This window comes from Clupea harengus, chromosome 25 (assembly GCF_900700415.2).
Source record: "Clupea harengus chromosome 25, Ch_v2.0.2, whole genome shotgun sequence".
In the NCBI taxonomy this organism is placed as follows: domain Eukaryota; kingdom Metazoa; phylum Chordata; class Actinopteri; order Clupeiformes; family Clupeidae; genus Clupea; species Clupea harengus.
In genome coordinates, this window is record NC_045176.1 from 5,215,763 (window position 1) to 5,239,539 (window position 23,777).

General features: G+C 41.8%; 2 protein-coding genes across 2 annotated transcripts; one reads left to right on the forward strand and one right to left on the reverse strand.

The window, feature by feature from the left end:
* klhl14 (kelch-like family member 14) lies at window positions 1-14,494 on the forward strand. The gene is made up of 9 exons (XM_031563337.2): window positions 1-840; window positions 1,688-2,585; window positions 5,573-5,694; window positions 11,220-11,309; window positions 11,647-11,725; window positions 11,899-12,089; window positions 12,298-12,456; window positions 12,715-12,875; window positions 13,209-14,494. Exons 2-9 carry the CDS (start codon window positions 1,711-1,713, stop codon window positions 13,347-13,349), a joined length of 1,818 nt encoding a protein of 605 aa, XP_031419197.1. The 5' UTR covers window positions 1-840; window positions 1,688-1,710; the 3' UTR covers window positions 13,350-14,494.
* Window positions 14,495-18,456: 3,962 nt separating this feature from the next.
* On the reverse strand, window positions 18,457-23,749 carry pak1ip1 (PAK1 interacting protein 1). The gene is made up of 10 exons (XM_012817557.3): window positions 23,458-23,749; window positions 23,024-23,186; window positions 22,744-22,864; window positions 22,590-22,664; window positions 22,371-22,423; window positions 22,053-22,198; window positions 21,748-21,845; window positions 21,197-21,296; window positions 20,904-21,024; window positions 18,457-18,874 (listed from the first exon to the last, which is right to left on the reverse strand). Exons 1-10 carry the CDS (start codon window positions 23,533-23,535, stop codon window positions 18,747-18,749), a joined length of 1,083 nt encoding a protein of 360 aa, XP_012673011.2. The 5' UTR covers window positions 23,536-23,749; the 3' UTR covers window positions 18,457-18,746.
* Between the last annotated feature and the right edge of the window lie 28 nt (window positions 23,750-23,777).

Consider the following 23,777-nt stretch of genomic DNA (forward strand, 5'->3'; position numbering starts at 1 on the left):
TTTTGGCAAAATATGGTGTGTTGATGCCAGTCGAAAGTTTGCTGGGAGCACCTTTTTTGAAGGACTAGCAAAAGGAGAATGAGATGAGGGGTTATTTTGGCGATGGAGATTAAGGCAGGGGCTTTTTGTCATTTGTGCGAGACAAGCCATTCATCCATCCAGTTCACAGCCAAAAAAAGGCTGGTCCCAGAAATTAGCAGTTTCAGCTCAGCAGCAAAGTCGTCGGGCTGTGAAGGCAGAGAGAAATTGACTAATTAGCAATGCGCACTAAAACTTGACGGTTCTCTCTATAACAGCGAGGGAAAGACTCGCTTTTCTCCCCCTTTCTCTTTTCTTTCTTCCATAGATGTTTGAAATCGCAGTCATTTACGCTCGACAGTTTTTACAATAGCCTTGAGCCATAATTTTGCGAGTCTCTCCAGCATCCATACCCCTGCATGGTCTCTCTCCACCGGCCATGCACGACCGTTTCTCTCCCCAACCGTGGATTTCCTATTACTCTCGTTACGACTCACTGAGCCCCAGGCCCAAGGATAATGATGTGTTGTTTCTTGGTAGCATAATTTGTCACACGTATATTTCTTCTTCTTCTTCTCTTGCAGAAAGCACAGCTCCCTCTCACACTCACACACTTCTTGTTAATTCAGGAGAACAAATGATCAACGTCAACAAATAACGTGAAATAGTGTCTTTAAGAGTTGGAATCGATGTTTATTTTGAGGCATCGACCATAGTCTTTAAACAAAAAAGGATATATTTAAGAAAGGAGAACAAAGGAAAGTCAAGTGAGAATATTGGAGACCTGAGGCTTACTTTCTTTTTGTCAAGCTCGTAAGTCAGGTAAGTTTGGCTTGTGTTCTGAGGCTAGCAGCTCACATCATTTAGTTGTGACAGGCGCTTTGAGAGAATGTGGCGACAGCGAAACTACATTGTAGCATGCTCGTATCAAGTTTACCATATCAACGATAATACGAACGTATCTGTATCCTTATTGTGTCGTGTCGATATGATGGTAGTTATTTTGCATTTGTTTTATAATAGCACCGAATTGAATTTGTAAGTCGGGCATCCGACAATAGACACGGATGCACATCTAGCCTACTGTATGACGATACTGAGACAAACTAATTGCTTTTGTATCACCATGCGTATATGTGTAATATCTATATCTCCCCGGACAAAAAATCGAGCAAGATTAAAGCAAAGCGTGTCAGGAAGCTCAATTTTCTCGAATACGGCATATTCAGTATTGCCTACCGTAGCCTCCGTTTTCCTCTCGCCAACTTAAGTTGCGTTGTCGTAGCAGCCGCTGCGGTATCTCCTATCATACTTTGTTTTGACAGTAGCCTTTAAACCGCAGCGTCTATTTCGAATAGTCTTGTCTTGACAGAGTGAAATAGCACCTAAAAGGTCATACAAAAGAGAATCCCGTTCGTAAATTCACGACAGCGGAATACAAGTTAACGTGAAACCGTGAAAACATTTACACATTTCGCAAAGCGTTCAGTACCTCTTGGTGGTCCCCTTCTCTAATAGCCTATGCACATTTATTTTATGTTTTGCCTCCTTGAAACTTTGTAAAGGATGAGACCGACCTAGAGTAGACTTAATTTTATCAACAATCACGTGTAGTTCTGTGAGTATGACCTACTTATTAGGATAACTGACACACATTGTTTATTTTTAGGTGGCGTAAGCAGTCCGGAAGTCATGTCCAGATCGGGTGATAGAACATCCACCTTTGACCCAACTCACAGTGACACCCTGCTGCACGGGCTCAATCTCCTATGGAGAAAACAGCTTTTCTGTGATGTGACACTCACTGCCCAGGGACAGCAGTTCCACTGCCACAAAGCAGTGCTGGCGTCCTGTTCACAGTATTTCAGGTCTCTGTTCTCCTCTCATATGATCAACAATGAGGGGCTTGCCAGCAAGGATCAAGGCAGCAGTGGAACCCCCTCCTCTTCCCCTGACGACAAGCCTTTGCCGAGCGCTCGACCCATCAACAACTTGGTGCTACAGGGCTGTTCCTCCATTGGACTACGGCTAGTGCTGGAGTACCTTTACACTGCCAACGTTACTCTTTCCCTGGACACCGTGGAAGAGGTGCTCTCCGTCAGCAAGATCCTCAACATCCCACAAATCACCAAGCTCAGTGTGCAGTTCCTCAACGACCAGATCTCCGTGCAGAACTACAAGCAGATCTGCAAGATAGCCGCCCTGCACGGGCTGGACGAGACGAAGAAGCTCGCCAACAAGTACCTGGTGGAGGACGTGCTCCTGCTGAACTTTGAGGAGATGTGCGCCATGCTGGACGCCCTGCCTCCCCCGGTGGAGTCCGAGCTGGCTCTCTTCCAGATGTCCGTGCTGTGGCTGGAGCACGAGAGGGAGAGCCGCATGCACTACGCCCCTGACCTCATGAAGAGGCTACGCTTCGCCCTCATCCCCGCCTCGGAGCTGGTGGAGAGGGTGCAGTCGGTGGACTTCATGAGGACCGAACCCGTGTGCCAGAAGTTGCTGATGGACGCCATGAACTACCACCTGATGCCCTTTCGGCAGCACTGCCGACAGACGGTGGCGAGCAGGTGAGGCTGTGCTTTCACTGCTGTTGGGGTTGTGCAAAGCAGACGTAATCAATTCTGATCGTGGATCAGTTCTGTGTTGTTGTTGGAAGTTTAATAGTGTCACAGTGTTTGTGGATGCTAAATTATGCTGATGCGTATGCTGACCTGTTCTGATAACAATAATTTTGTTCTGCAAAAAGGTTCAAGCACATTTCAGTATGTCAGTACCGTGCCAATTTGAATAGACCTCTGATGATAAGAGAGTTGTGCCATTAAAGCTTTCGTAAAGGGCTGTCTGATCAGGGGCCATCTGTTGCTGGATCAAACTTAATTGGGAAAGAATGTCGATACTATTTCTGGCTTATTATATACAAAACATAACCAGTCCATCACTGACCACATATGGGTATACGGATGAATTAACTCTCAAGGCTTCAGTTAAGTACACAGGGTAGCAGCTGAGGAAATACTAAAGTAAATGTCATGACTAAAATCACATAGTTATTCCTCTGTGAATTCAGACACAAAGGTTATCAATTCATCCTCTACTGCTTGAGAATTATACTGCTGTCAAATGATTAGTTACTACACTGTCAAGCCTTTAGAAACAATGGCATTCAACAAAACATAACAAACAATCATTATTGATTAAGAGTGGGGAACAATACTGCAGTTTTGCAACACGGCTGAAAGATTATGTATATAGGTGGGCTACACGTGTTCATGCTAAATGCTGGAACTTGACACTCCAGCATGTGCGTCTGAGGGGTATCAGTAGCTGTGCTCATGTTAACTTTTTGCTGCTGTACCTGATGGGCTCAGTATGTCTCAACAGAGAGCAGCGCTATATTGACATGTTGATATTATAATCGTTCTCCTGCTCAGTCGTATCTTGCTGCTTTTGGACAGGCTTGGCTCACTCCATCACAGCTCAGATTCCTGGAGCCTATAACCTGTCAGACATGCATTATTCCTATCATTTATTCATCTGCTCCAGAATCTTTGGCTCAGCGTGACCTCAAACCTCTGGAAAACAGCTGTTGGAATGTAACGTATGATAAGTAAAAGCTCTCGCTCACCATCTTTTGGGACGTAACTTTAACATTAATAAGGCAGTTTTTTTTTGTCTTGCGAGTTAAGGGGTCAGACAACTTGTTTGAGGCTGTGTGGTTCTGCACCCATCCCCCGGCAGTCATGGTGTGTCTGTGTGGCGTGGGGGGTTAGGCTTTAGGCAGTCATGGTGTGTGTGTGTGGCGGGGGTTAGGCTTCAGGCAGTCATGGTGTGTGTGTGTGGCGGGGGTTAGGCTTAAGGCAGGCAGGACAGGGGGCAGGATAAGCTCTGCGTGAGTTTAACATGCCCCAGTGGCACCATGAATAAATTAAAATATTTCCCTAATATACGTGGTGTTTTACATTGCATGTTTTTGGGTGCTGTTGTATTGCATCCAATTAGCTACGGCGCTAACTGGGTAATATGCATTTCACAGAGCAGACCTTAAGTGGAAGGAGCAGCGCTGGTAATGGTTTTTGAGGACCGATTTTACTGATGGAAAAGCGTGTAATCTAAAGTATTTGTTTTTTTAATGTGGAATTTTACTTGTGTGTGGAACTACCAAAATCAGCATGGGAGAACATGTTGTAGGGGACAGCATTGGTAGGGGTGGTAGTTTTGTATGCATAAATGATGTAGTCTGTGTTGAGCAAGGCTTGCTTAAGTCTGACGGAGTAAGGCGCTTGATTGCAAGTATAGGACGTCTGAGAATTAGAACCAGTTCATCACTCATGAGGATCAAAAGCATGTTTCAAACATGGTGGTGTTATTGTCTATGAATAGGTGTTGATCTCACGAAGATCAAAAGCATGTTTCAAACATGGTGGTGTTATTGTCTATGAATCTGAGGCACAGAGCTGAGCACACATGGATTGTCTGTTCATTAAGATGCACCACTTATGATCGTCTTTTAGACTCTTCATGCCTAATTGAATTAATATGTTTCAAGAACAACCCCCCCCCCCCCTCACCCGAAGACTGAGAGACTTAGAGGAGGATATGGGAAGTGGATGGAGAGGGGCACATTCAGGAGAATGGGATGGCAGATTTTTAATCCCAATCATTGAATGAATAGGCTATTGTGGTGGAGATGCATGGTTTCGTGTAAAAAGGCTGTCGGCTGGAAGACCAAAGGGTTGTCTTTTGCTTTCTAAAAGACTTTCATTCTCACTGTTCAAAATATCCAATTTAGGGTTGAAAAGACATGGAGAGCAGTGCTGAGAGTCCATGCTGAAACACACACTTCACAGTGACCGCAGGGCTCAGCATATGAATGTTTCAAGACATTCTTGAGAGATATGTTATGCTAACTTTGTCAAATGTTAACTTTGATCAGTAAAGGATCAGCGAAGGACCCATATTAAACCTAGAATAGTAAATGCTAATGTTTTACCTAAAATATCTGGAAATCTTATTTTAGATATTTTATTTAAGATATTTCCCTCCTCAAAGCCCTGCCTAACCCCCCTCTAAAATGTTGCTGGTGATGTGTGAATATTTTATCGGCCCCCTGCAGAATGAGTAGACCTCTCATCCTACTTGTATTAATATTTAGATGAAAGGACCAAGGCTGTTGATTGAAGTGTTGAAAGGGCATTATAATAATGAAGAAGCACTGCCACCAAAAGGCCTGCGAGGTCACACGAAGAGAAAAACTTCTGCATCAGTCTCTGTGCCTGCTAGTCCTGCTGGTCCAGTGACAAATCATACATCTATTTTTAGATCAGCCTCATACGATAGACTTATATTCTGTTTTGAACATAGCAATATTGTTGTGATGTGCAATGCAACATTCTAGGAAAAAGATTTAAAAAAAACGAATGAATACTACATGGCGTTTCGCTGTGTGAAATCAGTACAATGAAGAAGTGATGCGTACTTGGCTTTACGATACCCACGGGAGCCTGAGACATGAAAGAGAAAAAAGAAAGTAAGTGTTTCGTTTGCCTGTCAACAGAATCCGTTCGAACAGGCGGATGCTCCTGCTAGTGGGAGGACTGCCGCCGGGCCCAGACCGCCTGCCCAGCAATCTGGTCCAGTACTACGACGAAGAGAAGAAAACATGGAAGATCCTCACCAGTAAGTGGAGCTGCCCCCCTCACATCAGTGACATAAAAAAAAAGCTTTCAGGAGGAAGTGCTGTTGCTGAAGTTTTGTCTAGACTCATGTTCACCCACAGGATCCATCCACATCCTGGAGGTAATGGTGTAGAACTATAACTTTTAATATAAGTTTTTAATCAGAGCGTGACTTTACACCATGGTGGAGCTCCATGCCTGGATTCCCTTGTTTTTGCTGATATCTCCCAGCAAGATCCATTTTAATCTAATGATATTGTGGGGATATATCATCAGAGGATGACATACATAATCTTGTTGAACTGCTCTATTAAAAAGAATGAACACTTGCTCATGAACATTTGGGGTAGCATCCTTTCCTCAGCCAGAAACTAATTATGGATGCTTGTGTCAAGCCAATTGATTTCCTTCTAAATATTTTGGCTGCATTTAAAAAAAAATTGAGTCTTCTGGCTTTTGGGAAAGTGACTTAAACTGCGGTTATAAATGGACGTGGTTAAATCATTTAGGGGAAACAAGACGTTGTCAAAATAAGGAACAGTATCCCCAACAAATAAAATCACTCAAGCTAAATGCCTCATGTTTGGTGATATATTGCCGTTTACCAGTTGTGTCATTTACCATGCTGGAGTCTCAACTAGTATATACACATATAAGCCAGGCTGCAGTATGGTGTTCATACTCGACATCTTGCCGTCTTGTCCTATGATGCAGAATCATATTCAACCTAATGCATATGTATGGCTCAGGTATGTAGGTATTAATGACTGGACATCACATAGATTATTGCATTGGATGAAATACAATCCCTCTCCTGTCTTTCTTGACCTTTCACAGAGCCATTTGTCTGGAAATAGTAAAGGTCAGAAAAATGAGTGTCTTTTTCCAGCATATTCTCAGCTTGAATCGATCCATTGTCATTTGAACAAAGAAAAAAAAAATTGTAACAAGTGTTTCACTGTATTTAGCAACGCACCGTTCTTGTGCATATGTGCCTCAGTATCTAAGCACAATTCAGGCGCTCTATTGGCATTCACGCAGGACATCCCAAGGAGCGGGGGCGCTGGGTAGTTAATAGAATATTACGGGGAATGTTGAGCAATCATGTGTATCCAGATTAGCCACTCGTATATTCCCTGACAGCATATAATACCATCAGTAAGCATGCCGTATTACTGTATGTGGCAGTATAATACACAAGTATTCCTTCCCAAAAGTCAGTCAAGTGTAGCCTGTTATCGGGAGATGAAACACCCAAAAGACAGTTGTCCATCTATGATATCCCCATGGCCATTAGTGCAAACGCCAGTGTTAGCATTGTCCATACGTGCATGTGGTGAATAGGGCCTCTGCCAAGCTTAGTAGACATTCCCTCCTTAACTCTACAGAGGGGAAGCTGCCTAATGAGACAATAATGATATCTCAAAATGGTGATTGCCATTGACCTTGCCTTATAAGGGGGGCCCTGGAAGGGACTGTGCCAGGATACATGCACTCTTGTCTGATTATAGAGCCACCCGGAGTCCTGGTCACTGGAGCTGGCCGTCCAGGCATGCAGGCCTCATTAGGTGTGCGATACATGGGCATCCGTTTGTCTTTTGGGAACATGATGAAAAATGATTCATCTGACCATATCACATTCTTCCACTCCTCAGTGGTCCATTCCTCTTCCCCCCCCCTGTGACGGCAAGTGTGTATATTATAGTCTAACAATGGCATCTCTCTTTTAAACGTCCTTGAAGAGAATTTGATTTGTAAATTACACATAAGCAATTAACATCATTTCACTTTCATGACATTATTTTTTTTCTTATTTTGCCCTTCAACACACACATACAGATTTGTAGAACTACAAACCTCTGATTGCGTCTCTCCTTTAGAAGTGGATGCCAGCAACATTGTACCCTGTTCCTCATAAGACGCTGGCAAGCACATTTGGCCTTGCTAAACGTGCCTTAACAATCAGCCCTTTTTGAGGTCATGAAGGTCTTGTTCGCTCTCCATGCCAGTTGGAACTGATAGGTGTACCGCCCTGCTGTCTCTGGAGTTGCAACCATGTACCCAGTTACTCTCCATTATAAAGTATAAAGCTACACACACACATACACACACCCTTGTTAAAGCCCCTGCCTCAAAATTAGGATTAATTTAATTTCAATTGTTATAACATGAAGGTTTTTCTAGAAATTAATAAATAACCAAGATTATTGTTAATAAGAGGTCTGATAGGAAGCTTGTATGATAAAGCACCACCAAATATGAAGAACAAAATAACAATATGACTCAATATTAGAGAGGCATTTTCAGCTTTGCATATGTGTAGAAATGAGTATATGACTCAGGACGCCGCGTGCTCACACGCCTGTTTGTCCTTGACATAATGTTGTATTAATACATAGATGGAATTAGTACCCACACATCAGAACAACATATGAGTCTGACAACACAAACTGACAGATAATTACATGAACTCTCACTCACAACTGATGTCTGTTGTTTCTCTTACGGTGTAAGGACACCAGAGATATGAGCTGCATGAGACTCTCTATTGAAGAAATACTTTCATTCTATTCGATCACACTGGATTCATGATAAGTAGGTTGTTAAAGATCTCTGTTTACCTTAAACCATGAAGGAGATCTTATTTGACCCATGTCCCCGGACAGCTAACCAGTGGATACTCTGTATGGTTGTTATGGTAGAACATCACAGCCATTGTGAAAACACACAACGGAATGACATTTTAACTGTACCTAAGCAACACATTTGTTAGAACTTGGCACAGTTTGTCAGAGGAGTCTGTTTATTAGTCCATTTAGTCAACCATAAGATTGTTGTAATGGACTTGAGCAATATTCTTAGGAAGTAGGTCTCACAGTTAGGAGTGTGAGCATCCATACCAAGCCATCTGTGGGATTGCACAAATGGAAAGACAAATCCATTTGCAGTCTTTTGAGGACAGTCTGAAGCTCTTCTGTCTGTGTGTGGTTGACACAGCAGCTTATTGTAGCAGTTTCAAGTAACACCTACTGAGCATTTTGTGGAGGACATAAGTGATCCTTTTTTATCATATTAAACAGTGTATGGGTGAACATGCAGATAATTCACACCCAATCAAGAACATTTCAGTGACCCTTATCCCCAAAAAAAGGGTCATGATCTTATTCGACTCAATAAGCGCAGTTTAGGATGGATCTCGAGATTAACCTCGTTCAGCCATTAACAGGATTCATGTCATTTATTTCTTTTGTGCCTCTACTCTCTGTGGATCGAGGCTGCCCCCTAGTGGCACCATGGTGTAGTTTCGCACTGGAATGGGGAGGCACTAAAGAGGCACTAAAAGAGTCCCATTAATCGCTACTTGCTCAGTCATAAATGTGATATATATATATATCGGTGACTGCATACATATTCCCCACTGTATAATATTATATTTTCTGATATGACTCATATTTTAGTCAGTTTTAGATTAATATTGAAGGGGCAGGTCAGTTTTAGTTCTCTTATTGTCAATGGGAAATAAAACTGGATACAGAATTGGAAGTTTTAAATTCATCATAATGTAATGTGGGTGCTCTGCTTCTCAAAAGCTGATGGAAACTGATACTGGAAAGTGCATGCATATAATATGTGACAGGTGACTATCAACTACTTCACTAAATCACTGCAGGAGTATACACATTGCTCACAACATTCGTTAGTTATTCAAATGCAACTACATTTCTCATCTGAATTTCTCTCACAGGTGTGAAATCTCCCACTCTCGCACACATACGGACATACAGACGTCTTACTCAGTGCACAAGTACAAAGGTGGCATGAGCTAGTGTAGATGAGACTCTATCACTGTCAGTATTTGGAAGCAGACGCATCTATTCAGTGGCATCTCATCCAGGGCTTGAATGGCAGTCCCTGAACAAATCTCTGTCAATCACACATGCCTGTGAAATGTAGCATAATCTCTCTCTTTCTCTCTCTGTGTGTGTCTCTCTCTCTCTGTCTGCCTCTCTATTTCTCTCTCTCTCTCTCTCTCTCTCTCTCTCTCTCTCTCTCTCTCTCTCTCTCTGTCACACACACACACAGAGAGACACACACAGAGGGAGATAGAGAAAGAGAGAGACACATACAAAACACAAGCACCAACACACAGACTCACACACACACACACACACACACGTACACACGTACACAGACAGAAGATAAAGCTGTATTATCCCTCGCAGACTGAGACCAGTCTCAATAGAGAGGCCCGAGCATGTCAGTCACTGAGTTGAGTTAGATTGTATGGAAGAGGCCAGTTGGAAAGGAATGAGATTCAAGGCTGTCTAATTTTACAGCAACTGTGATCCATCAGCCCACCGCTGAGGTGACAGTGGAGATGACGGATAGAGACAGACAGGTGGGCTTTGCCATTCCGCTGATTTACACTCAAAAGCACAGAGGCCCAGAGATTTATTGAGTGAGCATGAGCATGTTCATTACGGCCATCTCTCTCTCCATCTCTGCAGGGGAGGGGCGGTAGGGGGGGGGGGGGGGGGGGGGGGTCACCTCAGCAGAGTAAAACAGGATCGGAACGGACGGTAGGAGGAGCATGAATAAGAAAGACAAGCTTATATCACTAGCCACCGCCACTGTGTGTGTGTGGGTGGGTGGGTGGGTGTGTGTGTGTGTGTGTGTGTGTGTGTGTGTGTGTGTGTGTGTGTGTGTGTGTGTGTGTGTGTGTGTGTGTGTGTGCGTGCGTGTGTGTGTGTGTGTGTGTGTGTGTGTGTGTAAAAAACTAGCCTCATTTAGCAGGTTAATAGCTACACAGGCCTCTTACTGACAAGCGGATATATAAAAGCTACCAAACGCCTGGCAAGCCTTTCGGAGGAGGGTAGAGCGACTGGGAGAGTAGAAAATATAATTTATAGAAATCAATAAAATAACTGAATGTGTCAATGCAACTTTCAACCTTGCAACCCTGACAACTCCTCATCCACAAGCAGACCTGTGTCAGGGGACTAAACACATTCAGTGGAGTACTGCCAGTGGAGGCAGTGTGCTTAGATAGCATGTTAACCAAAAAAGATTTTTTTTAAATTGTATACCAATTTTATGAGACTTTTTCCACGTGCTTTAAGTTGATTGTTATAATACAAACATAACCCAACCCAACCCAATAAGTTATACACAGGAAAATATGTTAAATTGTTCATTGGGGACTTCCCACAGTGGCCAAACCTCTCACGGTCACATGCAACTACTCAGACCCAACCTAGCCTGAGCATTATAACAACAGGTTGCACTATAACCATCATATGGATACTTAACAACAACAACAACAATAACAAAGATGCCTTTGTGAGCATTTAACTGGGGTTGACAACTGGACAATTGGGAATAACCTACCACAACTCATTCTGATACTACTATAGTATTAGATCATTATGTTGCCTAATTTGGATCATTTCAAGCGAGCGTGATAAAGCAGTAGTTTTGTCAGTTAATCAATAATCACTGTTTTTTTGTTTGTCTTTGTCATTGTAGTCATGCCTTACAACAGTGCCCATCACTGCGTGGTGGAGGTGGAGAACTTCCTGCTCCTGCTGGGGGGAGAAGACCAGTGGAACCCTAATGGTGGGAACCCTCTGGAACCGCATGTCCACTGATAGATGATTACACACAAATATACAGAACTTCTAGCATACATGAACCTTCACTAGAACTTCTAGCATACATGAACCTTCACTTGTCTCTCTGTTGCTCTGGATACATGTGTCTGTCAGATTAGTAATTGCGCACCTCACGTGGAGACTAATTCAAGTGAATTTGAATTAGATATATTTGGCACTGTTTTAATCAGTTTAAAATCAGAATCAGATATTTTTCAGATAAAACCATGAATGAGAAGACAACGAATATGAGGTGTTGTAAAAGTTTTTAGTTGTCTAAAGACCGGTCTCTTTTCCCACAGGGAAACACAGTACCAATTTTGTTAGCCGGTATGATCCAAGATTCAATAGCTGGATTCAACTTCCTCCCATGCAAGAAAGGTAAGTTGGTAGCCACGTGCATGGTAGCTTTAGGCTAGTTCATACTAAGCGAATATATTTGAAGATGTGTTTCCACATATTAGTTAACAGTTATTAAATGTGCATGGATAGTATTTTGCCTCTCCAAGATGAGGTGATCCAATCAATTTCCGTTGATTTGTTTTGACTTCTAGGAGAGCTAGCTTTTTCGCCTGCTGTCTGGACAAACACTTGTACGTGATTGGTGGAAGGAATGAATCAGGATATCTGTCGAGCGTGGAGTCATACAACATGGAGACCAACGAGTGGAACTATGTGTCGTCCCTCCCCCAGCCTCTAGCTGCCCATGCTGGGGCAGTTCACAACGGAAAGATCTACATCTCAGGTCAGTCATCCACGTACCAGACCCACAGAAGATGCCCTGTAGTGACTGTTCCACTTGCAGCCACAGTGGCGTTGAGTTGTCGTGAGGTTGTTAGATGAACAGGATCGTGATTTTGTGTCTTAATGAGCCTAGTGCTGAAACATTAACATGATATCCTGTGTGTTCACATTGGGCCCCTGTCCTGAACCATTACTACGTCACCTTTCAGGTGGAGTACACAATGGAGAATACGTGTCTTGGCTGTACTGCTACGACCCCCTCATGGACGTGTGGGCCAGAAAACAAGATATGAACACAAAGAGAGCGATTCATGTCTTGGCAGGAATGAGTGACCGCCTCTATGCCATCGGAGGCAATCACTTGAAAGGTACATAGTAGGCTTGGTGCATTTACAGTATGCCATGCAGTGCATTGGTGCATTTACAGTACGTCATGCGGTGCATTTACAGTACGTCATGCGGTGCATTTACAGTACTTCATGCAGTGCATTACGGAATAGATGCCGTGCATTACGGAATAGATGCAGTGCATTACGGAATAGATGCAGTGCATTTACAGTATGTAATGCACGGCATTATGGAATAGATTTCTCATCATTTCAGTCCTCTGCTCTTCTTTGCCATAGCAGGATTTTCCCACCTTGATGTGATGCTGGTCGAGTGCTATGATCCCAAAGCTGACCAGTGGAACATCCTTCAGACCCCTATCCTGGAGGGCCGCAGTGGCCCCGGGTGTGCTGTTCTGGACGAGAGCATTTTCCTGGTTGGAGGTTACAGCTGGAGTATGGTAGGTGGATATACACATTACGCACATACATGTAGTTTCCCCCCTATGCCGCTTTGTCTTTCACTTCAGTGTCAAAGGAATCTCGTGTTTAAATATGGTCACGACTGGCAGTGACTTGATCCATCATTAAGATCATGAAGCACCACTCTCCTGCTTGTGCAACTGCGCATAGTATTGCCCAAATCTACATTTTTTTTTATTTTATTTAAATTTTCAATTAAATTTTTACACAGCAGAATCTAACAGCTATTCACTTTGGACAGAATGACAGCCACCTTTTTTTGAGAGTGCAACAATGATGGTAATGTTCTCTTTTTTTTTTTTTTTTTTTAGGGGGCGTACAAGTCGTCCACCATCTGCTACAGCCCAGAGAAGGGCACGTGGACTGAGCTGGAGGGGGAGGTGGCAGAGCCCCTGGCAGGCCCCACCTGTGCCACCGTCATCCTGCCAGCCTGCCTGCCATTCAACAAGTAAGTTCCACCCCGGCAGTGGAGAGGTGTCAAAACTAACGACGAACAAAAGCGACCCATCTTTAAATCAATTTAAATCAAATAAACAAAAAAAAGAATTTGAAGAACGATTGGGGAGCTCTTCAGACAATAGGAAGTGTACAAATTATTTTTTTACTGGTTTGACAAGAGCACTTTCTTTATTGCGAGTTGAATGATGGAAAAACAAACCGAATCACGTATAACATGTACAGCGTATGTGTTTGACTCCATCCGTGTTGAGGATCTGCAACTGTACATGTTCATATTCCTTTTTTTTTGTTAAAAAAAAAAGAAATCGAAAGGTTTTTTGCCTTACATGTTATAGCACGCTTACTGTTCAGATGAATTGATATAACAAGCCTCATGTCCATTTGTATTTAGTATTTTTTGTGGGGAAACATCCCTCTTAAAAAATAGTCTTTGATCAGAATATACCATCACTGTGGAAACGATCAATTTATTGGTTTTAAGATCATATTCATTTGATCCAAAGTCATGATGCTTGGTATGTTGTAGACTAGGATACGGCTTTTTAAAATCCATGTGCTTGTATTATTGCTCTATGATGTTTTTTAAGCTAAATCTAAGATAAAATGTTCAATTCAGAACACTATGGCACGAAAGCATTCAATTTGATCATAACTGGGTTGTACAATCAAAAAAAAAGTTTACCTCCTGCCATGTATAATTAATGGCTTCAAGTAAACAGAAAATGATGCTGTATCTCTTTATTATGTATTCTGTGTTAACTGTTAATGTTTAACAGATTTTCAATTTCTACAGTCTAAATAAATTAAGCAAAATACTGTAGATGTTTTCCCCAGTCAATCAATCAAAACATGCAAAATATGGTGTTACGTGACATAATCAGAAGAATGAGACTGACTGTTTGGTGGACAAAATTCAGATTTATTGATATTTTACTCTGGTAACTGTTTCATATATGTACAATAATGTAATGTTATTTGATGCCTAACTGACGTAGGAGAGTTAAAATGACTTTCATGATTGTAAATATTTCATTTGGTGAAACATTTTTGTGCACTCAACATTGGATTTATTCTCAAATCCTGTTCTGTCCTTTGCATTTTAGATTATGAAAATAAAACAAAGCACTTCTGGACCAAAGTTGTCTCATGTATGGATGTTTTACTGTGTGTTTACGTAACATTTATTTACATTCATTCATTTGGCAGACATTTTAACCTATGGCCACTTATGGCACAGTATGTGCTCACCGCAGATATAAAAGCCATGACCTGGAGGTGTTATTTGAGCTATAGAAACAGCACATATAAGGAAGGTGTTGTTTGAGCTATAGAAACAGCACATATAAGGAAGGTGTTATTTGAGCTATAGAAACAGCACATATAAGGAAGGTGTTATTTGAGCTATAGAAACAGCACATATAAGGAAGGTGTTGTTTGAGCTATAGAAACAGCACATATAAGGAAGGTGTTATTTGAGCTATAGAAACAGCACATATAAGGAAGGTGTTATTTGAGCTATAGAAACAGCACATATAAGGAAGGTGTTATTTGAGCTATAGAAACAGCACATATAAGGAAGGTGTTGTTTGAGCTATAGAAACAGCACATATAAGGAAGGTGTTATTTGAGCTATAGAAACAGCACATATAAGGAAGGTGTTGTTTGAGCTATAGAAACAGCACATATAAGGAAGGTGTTATTTGAGCTATAGAAACAGCACATATAAGGAAGGTGTTATTTGAGCTATAGAAACAGCACATATAAGGAAGGTGTTATTTGAGCTATAGAAACAGCACATATAAGGAAGGTGTTATTTGAGCTATAGAAACAGCACATATAAGGAAGGTGTTATTTGAGCTATAGAAACAGCACATATAAGGAACCCTAACAGCACATATAAGGAACCCTAACAGCACATATAAGGAAGGCTAACATCTTCACCTTGCTGTGTTCGGTTTATGCTCACACATGCACAGAGTTCTCATCGCTCCTAAAATAGCTGACAAAGTGGCAAATATCTCTCCCCATTTTTGTGTTTCAGCACTAGGAGATATGGATTTGTTGAGGTATCTGTTGTGTTTAATTATTCTGTAACTGACTCTGTGTTGAAGATTTGTAGATGGTTAGATCCCCTTAAATGTGCCAAGGGAGTTAGAAATCATTTGATGACCGTCTGTACACCTTTAATAGCTGTTATAATGAAACCATCTCCAATACACATCAAATGTGAGATTATTTCCAGGAATAATCATTAACTAAATAATCCAACCGGTCCAGGGACATTTCCAGTATTGCCACCAAAGGACTGCTAAAACCAAAGCCCATGATGTCCATTACATTGATTTAGGCAGTAGTCGTGTCGAGACAAGGGATTTATGGATGAAGTCCAGTAGCTTAGGCGAGAAACCATCAGAGGCCTGTGGAGGCTTGACTGGATCCTTCAGGCCGATGCAGCTGAAACACTGATGAAGTCTGTTTTACACACTGGGCGATCTGCCGCTGAAACACTGATGAAGTCTGTTTTACACACTGGGCGATCTGCTATTGTCTTGCCATTACAGACACTTACAGTGGTCTTCCCACTCTCGAGTTGCCAAATTTAATTTCCAAACCAGTGAATCAGTCAAGACCAGTAAATGTGTGTATTCTGTAGAGCAAGGCAAACACATTCGGATCAACGGTAAGATTAGACTAGCCGAAGGAGAAGAAACAGGGAGACACTGCCAAGTTTGCAGGTGCATTTCGGAGAGAAATCGGTCCCACACCACCATGTCCATCAAATAAGGTGCAAAACAAACCAAAAATATAGTTTTGACATTGCCAAAGTTAAAAATAATAATTTCTGGCCAATGAAAAGAAAAGCCATATCTGAGACTGGCCAATGAAAAAGCCATATTTGAGACTGGCCAATGAGAGGAAAAGCCATATCTGAGACTGGCCAATGAAAAAGCCATATCTGAGACTGGCCAATGAAAAAGCCATATCTGAGACTGGCCAATGAAAAAGCCATATCTGAGACTGGCCAATGAAAGAAAAGCCATATCTGAGACTGGCCAATGAGAGGGAAAGTGAAGCCACGAACAAATGAAAAGTGCTTCCATCTCTCAAGCACTGTAGTGGAAATGTGGTGGTCTGGGGATGCTATGTATGTGCTTAGTGTGTAATGTGTACAGAGGAATCTTTAACAAGGAATGCCATCACAATGTACTTTTACGTAATATTCAATATCTTGATGGTAAATAGAATTAATTAATTCTTGTACTGGTTCAGTCTGCAATTTTACCTTATTTTATGGTTAAGGTTAGTCCTGAATCATACCAATGACCCCTACCAAGAGCTCACACTGAGCCGCAGTCCTGAAAGCATAAAATACTTGCAGTATAGTATGTGCTGTGAGAAATAGTTCATGTAAAAAACATATCACAGGTTATGAGAACATATTTACTTTCAAGCACTGGCTCATCCATCATTTGTATGACCCACACACATAGGTGGGAAAATTATACAGTTTTCAAAAATGTGCAAGTCTGTCGCAACCTTCCCTCAGCAGCCATTAAACCCACCATAAAGGAAAGGCTCAATTGTATATATTCAATTAATACAATACATCTGAATTGGACCAGGTACTGACACAAATATTATATATACCTATATATGTATATAAACTTGGCAAGAAGCTGCTTCCTGTGCATCCAAAATGTTATGAACAAACTGTAGCGGCTCAAACAGGTGCAGATGACTAAATAATTTCATTATCTCTCCAAGAATGTCTTCCAAGGACAAACTGGGGAATTAAATCATTTAAGACCGTTTGTACAGAGTGTGTGTGTGTGTTTTTGTGTGTGTCTAATTCCAGACCCTTGATCTCAATCTGTTTGTAGGCTGAGAAGCGGATGCTTTTAGAAGCTATTTTGGTGGTCAGGAATGAAAAGCAGTTGGTATTAAAGGACATGAAATTGAGGAAATAAAAAGCAGTACACTCCACCAGAAGATTAAAATGTACCAACAGGCTAGTTTTCATGGGTGTTAAATTTCCTGTAGCAGGTTCTGAAATGTTATTTTATTTTTATAAATGTCTATAGGCAGCCTTACTGTGCCAGTGGGCAATGTATTCTTAAATATACCTGAAGCTGATGGAAAGAGTATCCAGCATAACAACGAAGAACATGCAGATCCTCACCAGAGACATGCAACTGGCCCCATTCATTTTCAATGGAAAAATAAGCGATTACAAATGGCAATAATCGAATGGCCGGGTCTATCGTTTGGGATAGTTAGTGATAAACTGAACATGTTTTGTAGGTCCACGTGATGTGGTATAATCTTGCGATCTAATACACGCTGGCTTGTTAAGATTGGCAAATTTCTCATGAACACATCAATACATCTGGTTTTTTACTGTTATATGAAATATTAAATTATTTCTTAAGTATTATTATTTACAAAATTATTTATATGCATCATCCTATTGCAAAAAAATGTGTGCGATAAAACTATGCCAGAAACATTAAGAAAGCCAGACGGTTGAGACTCAAAAGGATGAAAATGTTTATGGTATTTAATGGATGCTTTTGTCCAGTCACCTACAAAACAAATTTGAAAAAAAAGAAAGAAAATCAACCAAATACATTACAAACACTTTGTGCTGTTTGAATGTGCCATGGCTGTCACTTCATCAAATAGCACTAGGTCGGTGTTTTGTGATTATCCTCCCTCTATAGCGCACCCTAGTGGTTCTACAATGGATAACCTGAAGTAGGTCCACTGGTCAGAACAACTTTGTAATGCAAAGTTTATAGATAACATCAACCAATACTCTGGTCCCATCTCCAATACATCTCAAATCTCCTTGGTACAATACAGAAAAGTGGCAGAACACAATCGCTCATGGCTCCATTGCTCATACACTCTGGTGTTCACACACAGTCCTGGTTCTGTAAACGGGGGACACAAATTGGCTCAGACTGAGCCAGAACGCTGCTTCAGAAACACGGATGGTACGGTGTATTTTGATTGGTTAATGAGCTCAATTATCAGCAACCTTTCGGCACAGTCGTAGACTGGACCTTTAACACCAGGTTTCAAATCATTCAGGCAGACTTTCAAAAGCACTTTTTTTAATGGACTATAGGGACTGTTGGGAGATTGAGCATTACTAGTAGAACTCATTTTTTCTCAAAACATGACACGGGTACTTAAATATTGCTCATTGTTACAATTTTTTTTTTAAAAGACTGATGCTTTCTTTGTTTCTTTAAGAATATATCATAATGTTGCCTCCAACTTCACAGTGCAGTGATCATTGAGAATATCTTGGGGCAGGAGAGAGCACACTTGGGCACTTGACAACAGAGGACACACTTCTTCATAGCCTTGTTTAAAACAAGAGTTTATTGGCTCTTTCTCTTCTTTCCACCCCTCTTTGTTTTTTTGGGCTTACAGTCTCCTTCAAGAATCACCTCCTCTGTAGCAATCCTGACTCTCTTATTCTTGGAGGGTAACGGCAGATCTTCTGTGGCTGCAAGAAAAAATGCCTTTTAGGTTTTTTCCCAGTTCAGTACACCCAGACTAGAACACATTTTAACACGATCATAATCACATATCATATGCCAATCTTGGACTTTCTCTTTGATTTTGAATCTGGCCTGTGCAACTGCTGCCAACGCATCTCTTCTCCAAGAATGGCATTGCTCAAAGCAAGGCAAGGCAGAGGGACTTCAAATTAAATTAGTCCTTCCGGTATTTCAGATACAGTGGGGAAAAGAAGTATTTGACCCCCTGCCGATTTCGCTAGTTTGGCCACTTGCAAATAAATGTGTGATCTATATTGTAATGGTAGGTCTATTTTAACAGTGAGAATATCAACAAAAACATCCAGAAAACTGCATTTTATAACAGTTATGAATTGATTTGCATTTGTCGCGGAAAATACGTATTTGAACCCCTAGCAAAACATGACTTAGTACTTGGTGGAATAACCCTTGTTGGCAAGCACAGACGTCAAACGTTTCTTGTAGTTGGTCACCAGGTTTACACACATCTCAGGAGGGATTTTGGTCCACTCCTCTTTGCAGATCCTCTCCAAATCCTTAAGGTTGCGTTTTCAATGGGAGGGAATGAGGGAATGAGGTTCAAGCCCAATATTCCACGGTACATGGCCCCATCCATAGTCCCCTCGATGCGGTGGAGATGTGGGGATGGTGTTCTTGGGGTCATATTCAGCATTCTTCCCCCTCCAAACGCACCAAGTCGAGTTGATGCCAAAGAGCTTGATTTTGGTCTCATCTGACCACATCCTGTCTCCCAATCCTCCTAAGAATCATTCAAGTGTTCATTGGCAAACTTCAGACGGCCCTGTACATGTGCTTCCTTGAGCAGGGGGACCTTGCGAGTGCTGCAGTACTTCAAACCATTACGGCGTAGTGTGTTGCCAATGGTTTTCTTGGTGACTGTGGTCCCAGCTGTCTTGAGATCATTCACAAGCTCCCCCTGTGTAGTTCTGGGGTTATTCTGCACCTTTCGGAGGATCACCGATACCGCACAAGGGGATATCTTGCATGGAGCCCCAGACCTAGAGCGATTGACAGTTGTTTGGTGTTGCTTCAATTTGCGAATAATCGCACCAATAGTTGTCTGTTTCTCACCAAGCTGCTTGCCGATGGTTTTGTAGCCCATTCCAGCCTTGTGCAGGTCTACAATCTTATCTCTGACGTCCTTGGACAACTCTTTGGTCTTGCCCATGGTGGTGAGGTTGAAGGTGTGAAGTATGATTCTTTGGACAGGTTTCTTTTATACACGTCACCAGTTGAGATCAGGTGTACCTAATGAGGACTAATCTGTGTGCTTCTTGGGCACATAACTGGTCTGTGGGAGCCAGAATTCTTGCTGTTTGGTAGGGGTTCAAATATTTATTTTCCGCAACAAATGCAAATCAATTCATAACTGTTATAAAATGCAGTTTTCTGGATGTTTTTGTTGATATTCTGTCTCTCATTGTTAAAATAGACTTACAATTATTATATAGACTCACATTTCTTTGCAAGTGGCCAAACTTGCGAAATCGGCAGGGGGTCAAATACTTATTTTCCCCACAGTACCTGTGCCTTCCATCCGCAGTGACTACAGTACCTGTGCCTTCCATCCGCAGCGACTACAGTACCTGTGCCTTCCATCTGCAGTGACTACAGTACCTGTGCCTTCCATCTGCAGTGACTACAGTACCTGTGCCTTCCATCTGCAGTGACTACAGTACCTGTGCCTTCCATCCGCAGTGACTACAGTACCTGTGCCTTCCGTCTGCAGTGACTACAGTACCTGTGCCTTCCGTCTGCAGTGACTACAGTACCTGTGCCTTCCATCCGCAGTGACTACAGTACCTGTGCCTTCCATCCGCAGTGACTACAGTACCTGTGCCTTCCGTCTGCGGTAACTACAGTACCTGTGCCTTCCGTCTGCGGTAACTACAGTACCTGTGCCTTCCATCCGCAGTGCCTTCCATCTGCAGTGACTACAGTACCTGTGCCTCACATCTGCAGTGACTACAGTACCTGTGGAAGAGGTTGGCTGTTCCTCCGTGGGTTTGTCCTCTGCAGTTGGCTTGAACACGGTCAGACAGGTGAGCCTTGCGGTGGTGTTCACCTCCAGCAGAAGTGCGGGAGGCTTGGGGTCCTAGAGGAGCACAGGGACACGACTATCAGTAGGCAGTGTGCAACGGGTTAGTGAAAGGAGAGAGGAGGAGGGCTTGGCAGCTACACTGTGTTGAGCTTTCTCAGTCAAACTGATTTAAACCTAAATAAATAAATAAATAACAACAACAAAAAAACTCACACAAAGATATTACCTCGTCAAGATGCAGTTTCCACAATTTGATTAATCCATCATTTGACGCCGTCACAACAACACAGAAGTCATCCACCATGAAACTATCCACAGCTTTTATCCTGCAAAAAAAATGCAGTAATATGGCAAATATGGTAATTTCCATATGATTTAAACGTTTTTCAACTATTTAAAGCAGCAGTAAGGAGTTTTGGTCTATTTAAAAATCTTGCGTACAACACCAAAAGCCTATTTGGCACTGATAAAAGCTTGCAAAAACTGGTGTCTTTTGGCAATACATTTGGCATTGTTTTCCTGTGAAAGCTTCTCTTACATTTTTGCAGGGTGTTCCAGCCCTGAACACAGAACTACATAGTGCATATCCTGGATGGCTAACAGGAATGACACATGTTATATCATGATCAAATACCATCAAAATGTATTTGTAGATGATACCGTAAAAATCTGAGGAACAGCTTAGTGTTACTTTAAAAGCAACACTGTGCAACAATCTGCCACTTTTTGAGGGATTTTTTTGTAGTTTTTACAAAGAGTTGTTAAGACTTTTCCTACCTGTTTTCGTGGGCTTTGAACTCACACATACACCTCTCTGTGGTGAGGTCATAGAGCCGAACCGACTCATCGTCGCCAGCTACAGCCAGACAGGTATTCTAGGAAACAAACAAATCCAGCCAACAAACGTATTAGCGAAAAAGCACAACATCAAAACAGAGAGCAACTACTTCAGTGATAAATATCTTGTTACAAAAAGAGAGACTGCTCCATGAACAAAGGCAGATACTAATCAAAATGAAACAAAAAATGAAATCTAAAAACATTATCCAGGTCAACCGCAAAAACAAAAGTTTATAGTGTACCTGTAGAAATTTGACAGATGATATTCTTTTTGGGTTGGTGATGGTTGCAGTCACTGTGGCGGTCTCCAGGTTGTAAACATCTATGATATTGTTGGTCACCACCACATATGTATCTCCCTCGAGTGACCACTTAACTAGATCAGCACCTAGGAAATGACATTGGACACTACATCACTACACTGTGGCACATTTCTGTGAGTGAATATAATTCATATAATCAGTCATTTTACACATTACATTTATTGATGAAATCAAGGAACAGTCAATCAGAACCATTAAGATGATGTATTGTGAGCAAGCTCATGATATTTCCCTTACTTTGTTTGAGGGTTTTGATAAATGCTGATCTTCCATCGGTTAGATTCCATGTTCTACAATTTCAAGCATGTTAGATTTACTTATAAAACAGTATGACTATAGCATTCCCATTGCAAAACCAAGCATTACATGACATTTGATACATGTACATTTTCACACAGAGCATACAATTGACAGCAGATCAAAGCAGATTAAAAGTTAATTTCAAATCAAATGTACCTGAGTGTTCTGTCTGTACCGACTGACAGAGCCAGTTTTCCAGATGGGTGGACAGAGAGTGATGATAGTTGGCCCCTAAACACATTATTGAGAGGTCAGTTGATCATGAATGCAGAGGGCAATAATGCATAGATCCAGGCTCAACGCCACCTACTTGTGTGCTCTGATGGTTTTCAGACACTCCCACTTCTTTGTCCTCCACACACACATCAGTCCGTCCTCTCCCCCGCTGAGTAAGTGGGATGTGCCATAGAACTCCAGGCATGAGATCGTACCTGGTCAAATCAAATATTCAATTAGAGTTTTCTAGCAGCACTGTAAGCTTCAGCGTGACATCTATCCAGTAGTGTAAAAACTGGCTAATTATCACATGAAGAACTAGAGGCTCACTTAGTGCCTCCTCGGACTGATGTTATACTTATTGTGACTCTTACCGTCGTGGTGCAGTAAGGCCCCCTGGTCAATCTTCTTCTTCATGTCATATAGCTGGATGGTCTCGTCTTTACTGCCTGTGGCGATATACCTGTTGGTGGATGCCACAGCTGACAAGCAGGCTGTGTGTGCGTGATGAGTAAAGTCGGCCGTTGCTGTCCAGTCCTACAACAAAAGGACAAAGCTGCTCAAAACACATACACATTTTAACACAAACACACATCAACATTGTAAACATTCCGATAGCGTTAAGGTAGGTAGTTAACTTGAGCTAGTTAATAGCTCTATTAACTTGAGCCAGATAGGTAATCAAACCAGTGCATGTCTGTATTGAGCAGAAACCTATAAATGTTTACTATCGTTGAAAGTGGCTGTTCTTTAATACATAGAATGAAATAAATATAAACAACAAACACACTGGATATATCCACTGTACCTCTCCATTTCGGCAGACACGATAGCCAAATGAAATCTGCTCATAACTTCCAGCGACTATCTCAACTTCAAAGCCCATGTTTGGATGTCCTGGGCAGCGTGGCTCGCAAACTGTATGATCAGTAAGGTCGTGCAGCTATGTCCAAGCAAAATAATTTCGTCTACTGTTAATGAAGGAACATAACAGACGTTTCTGAAAAGAGGTTTGTTATGGCACACATGTAGCAGCACTGCAACATGTGAGGTTTTCTGTCTCTGCGACCCAGATGGAGTTTCACTTCCAGGTGAGGTTTTCAAAACATCTTGAGTTAAGAGTCCTTT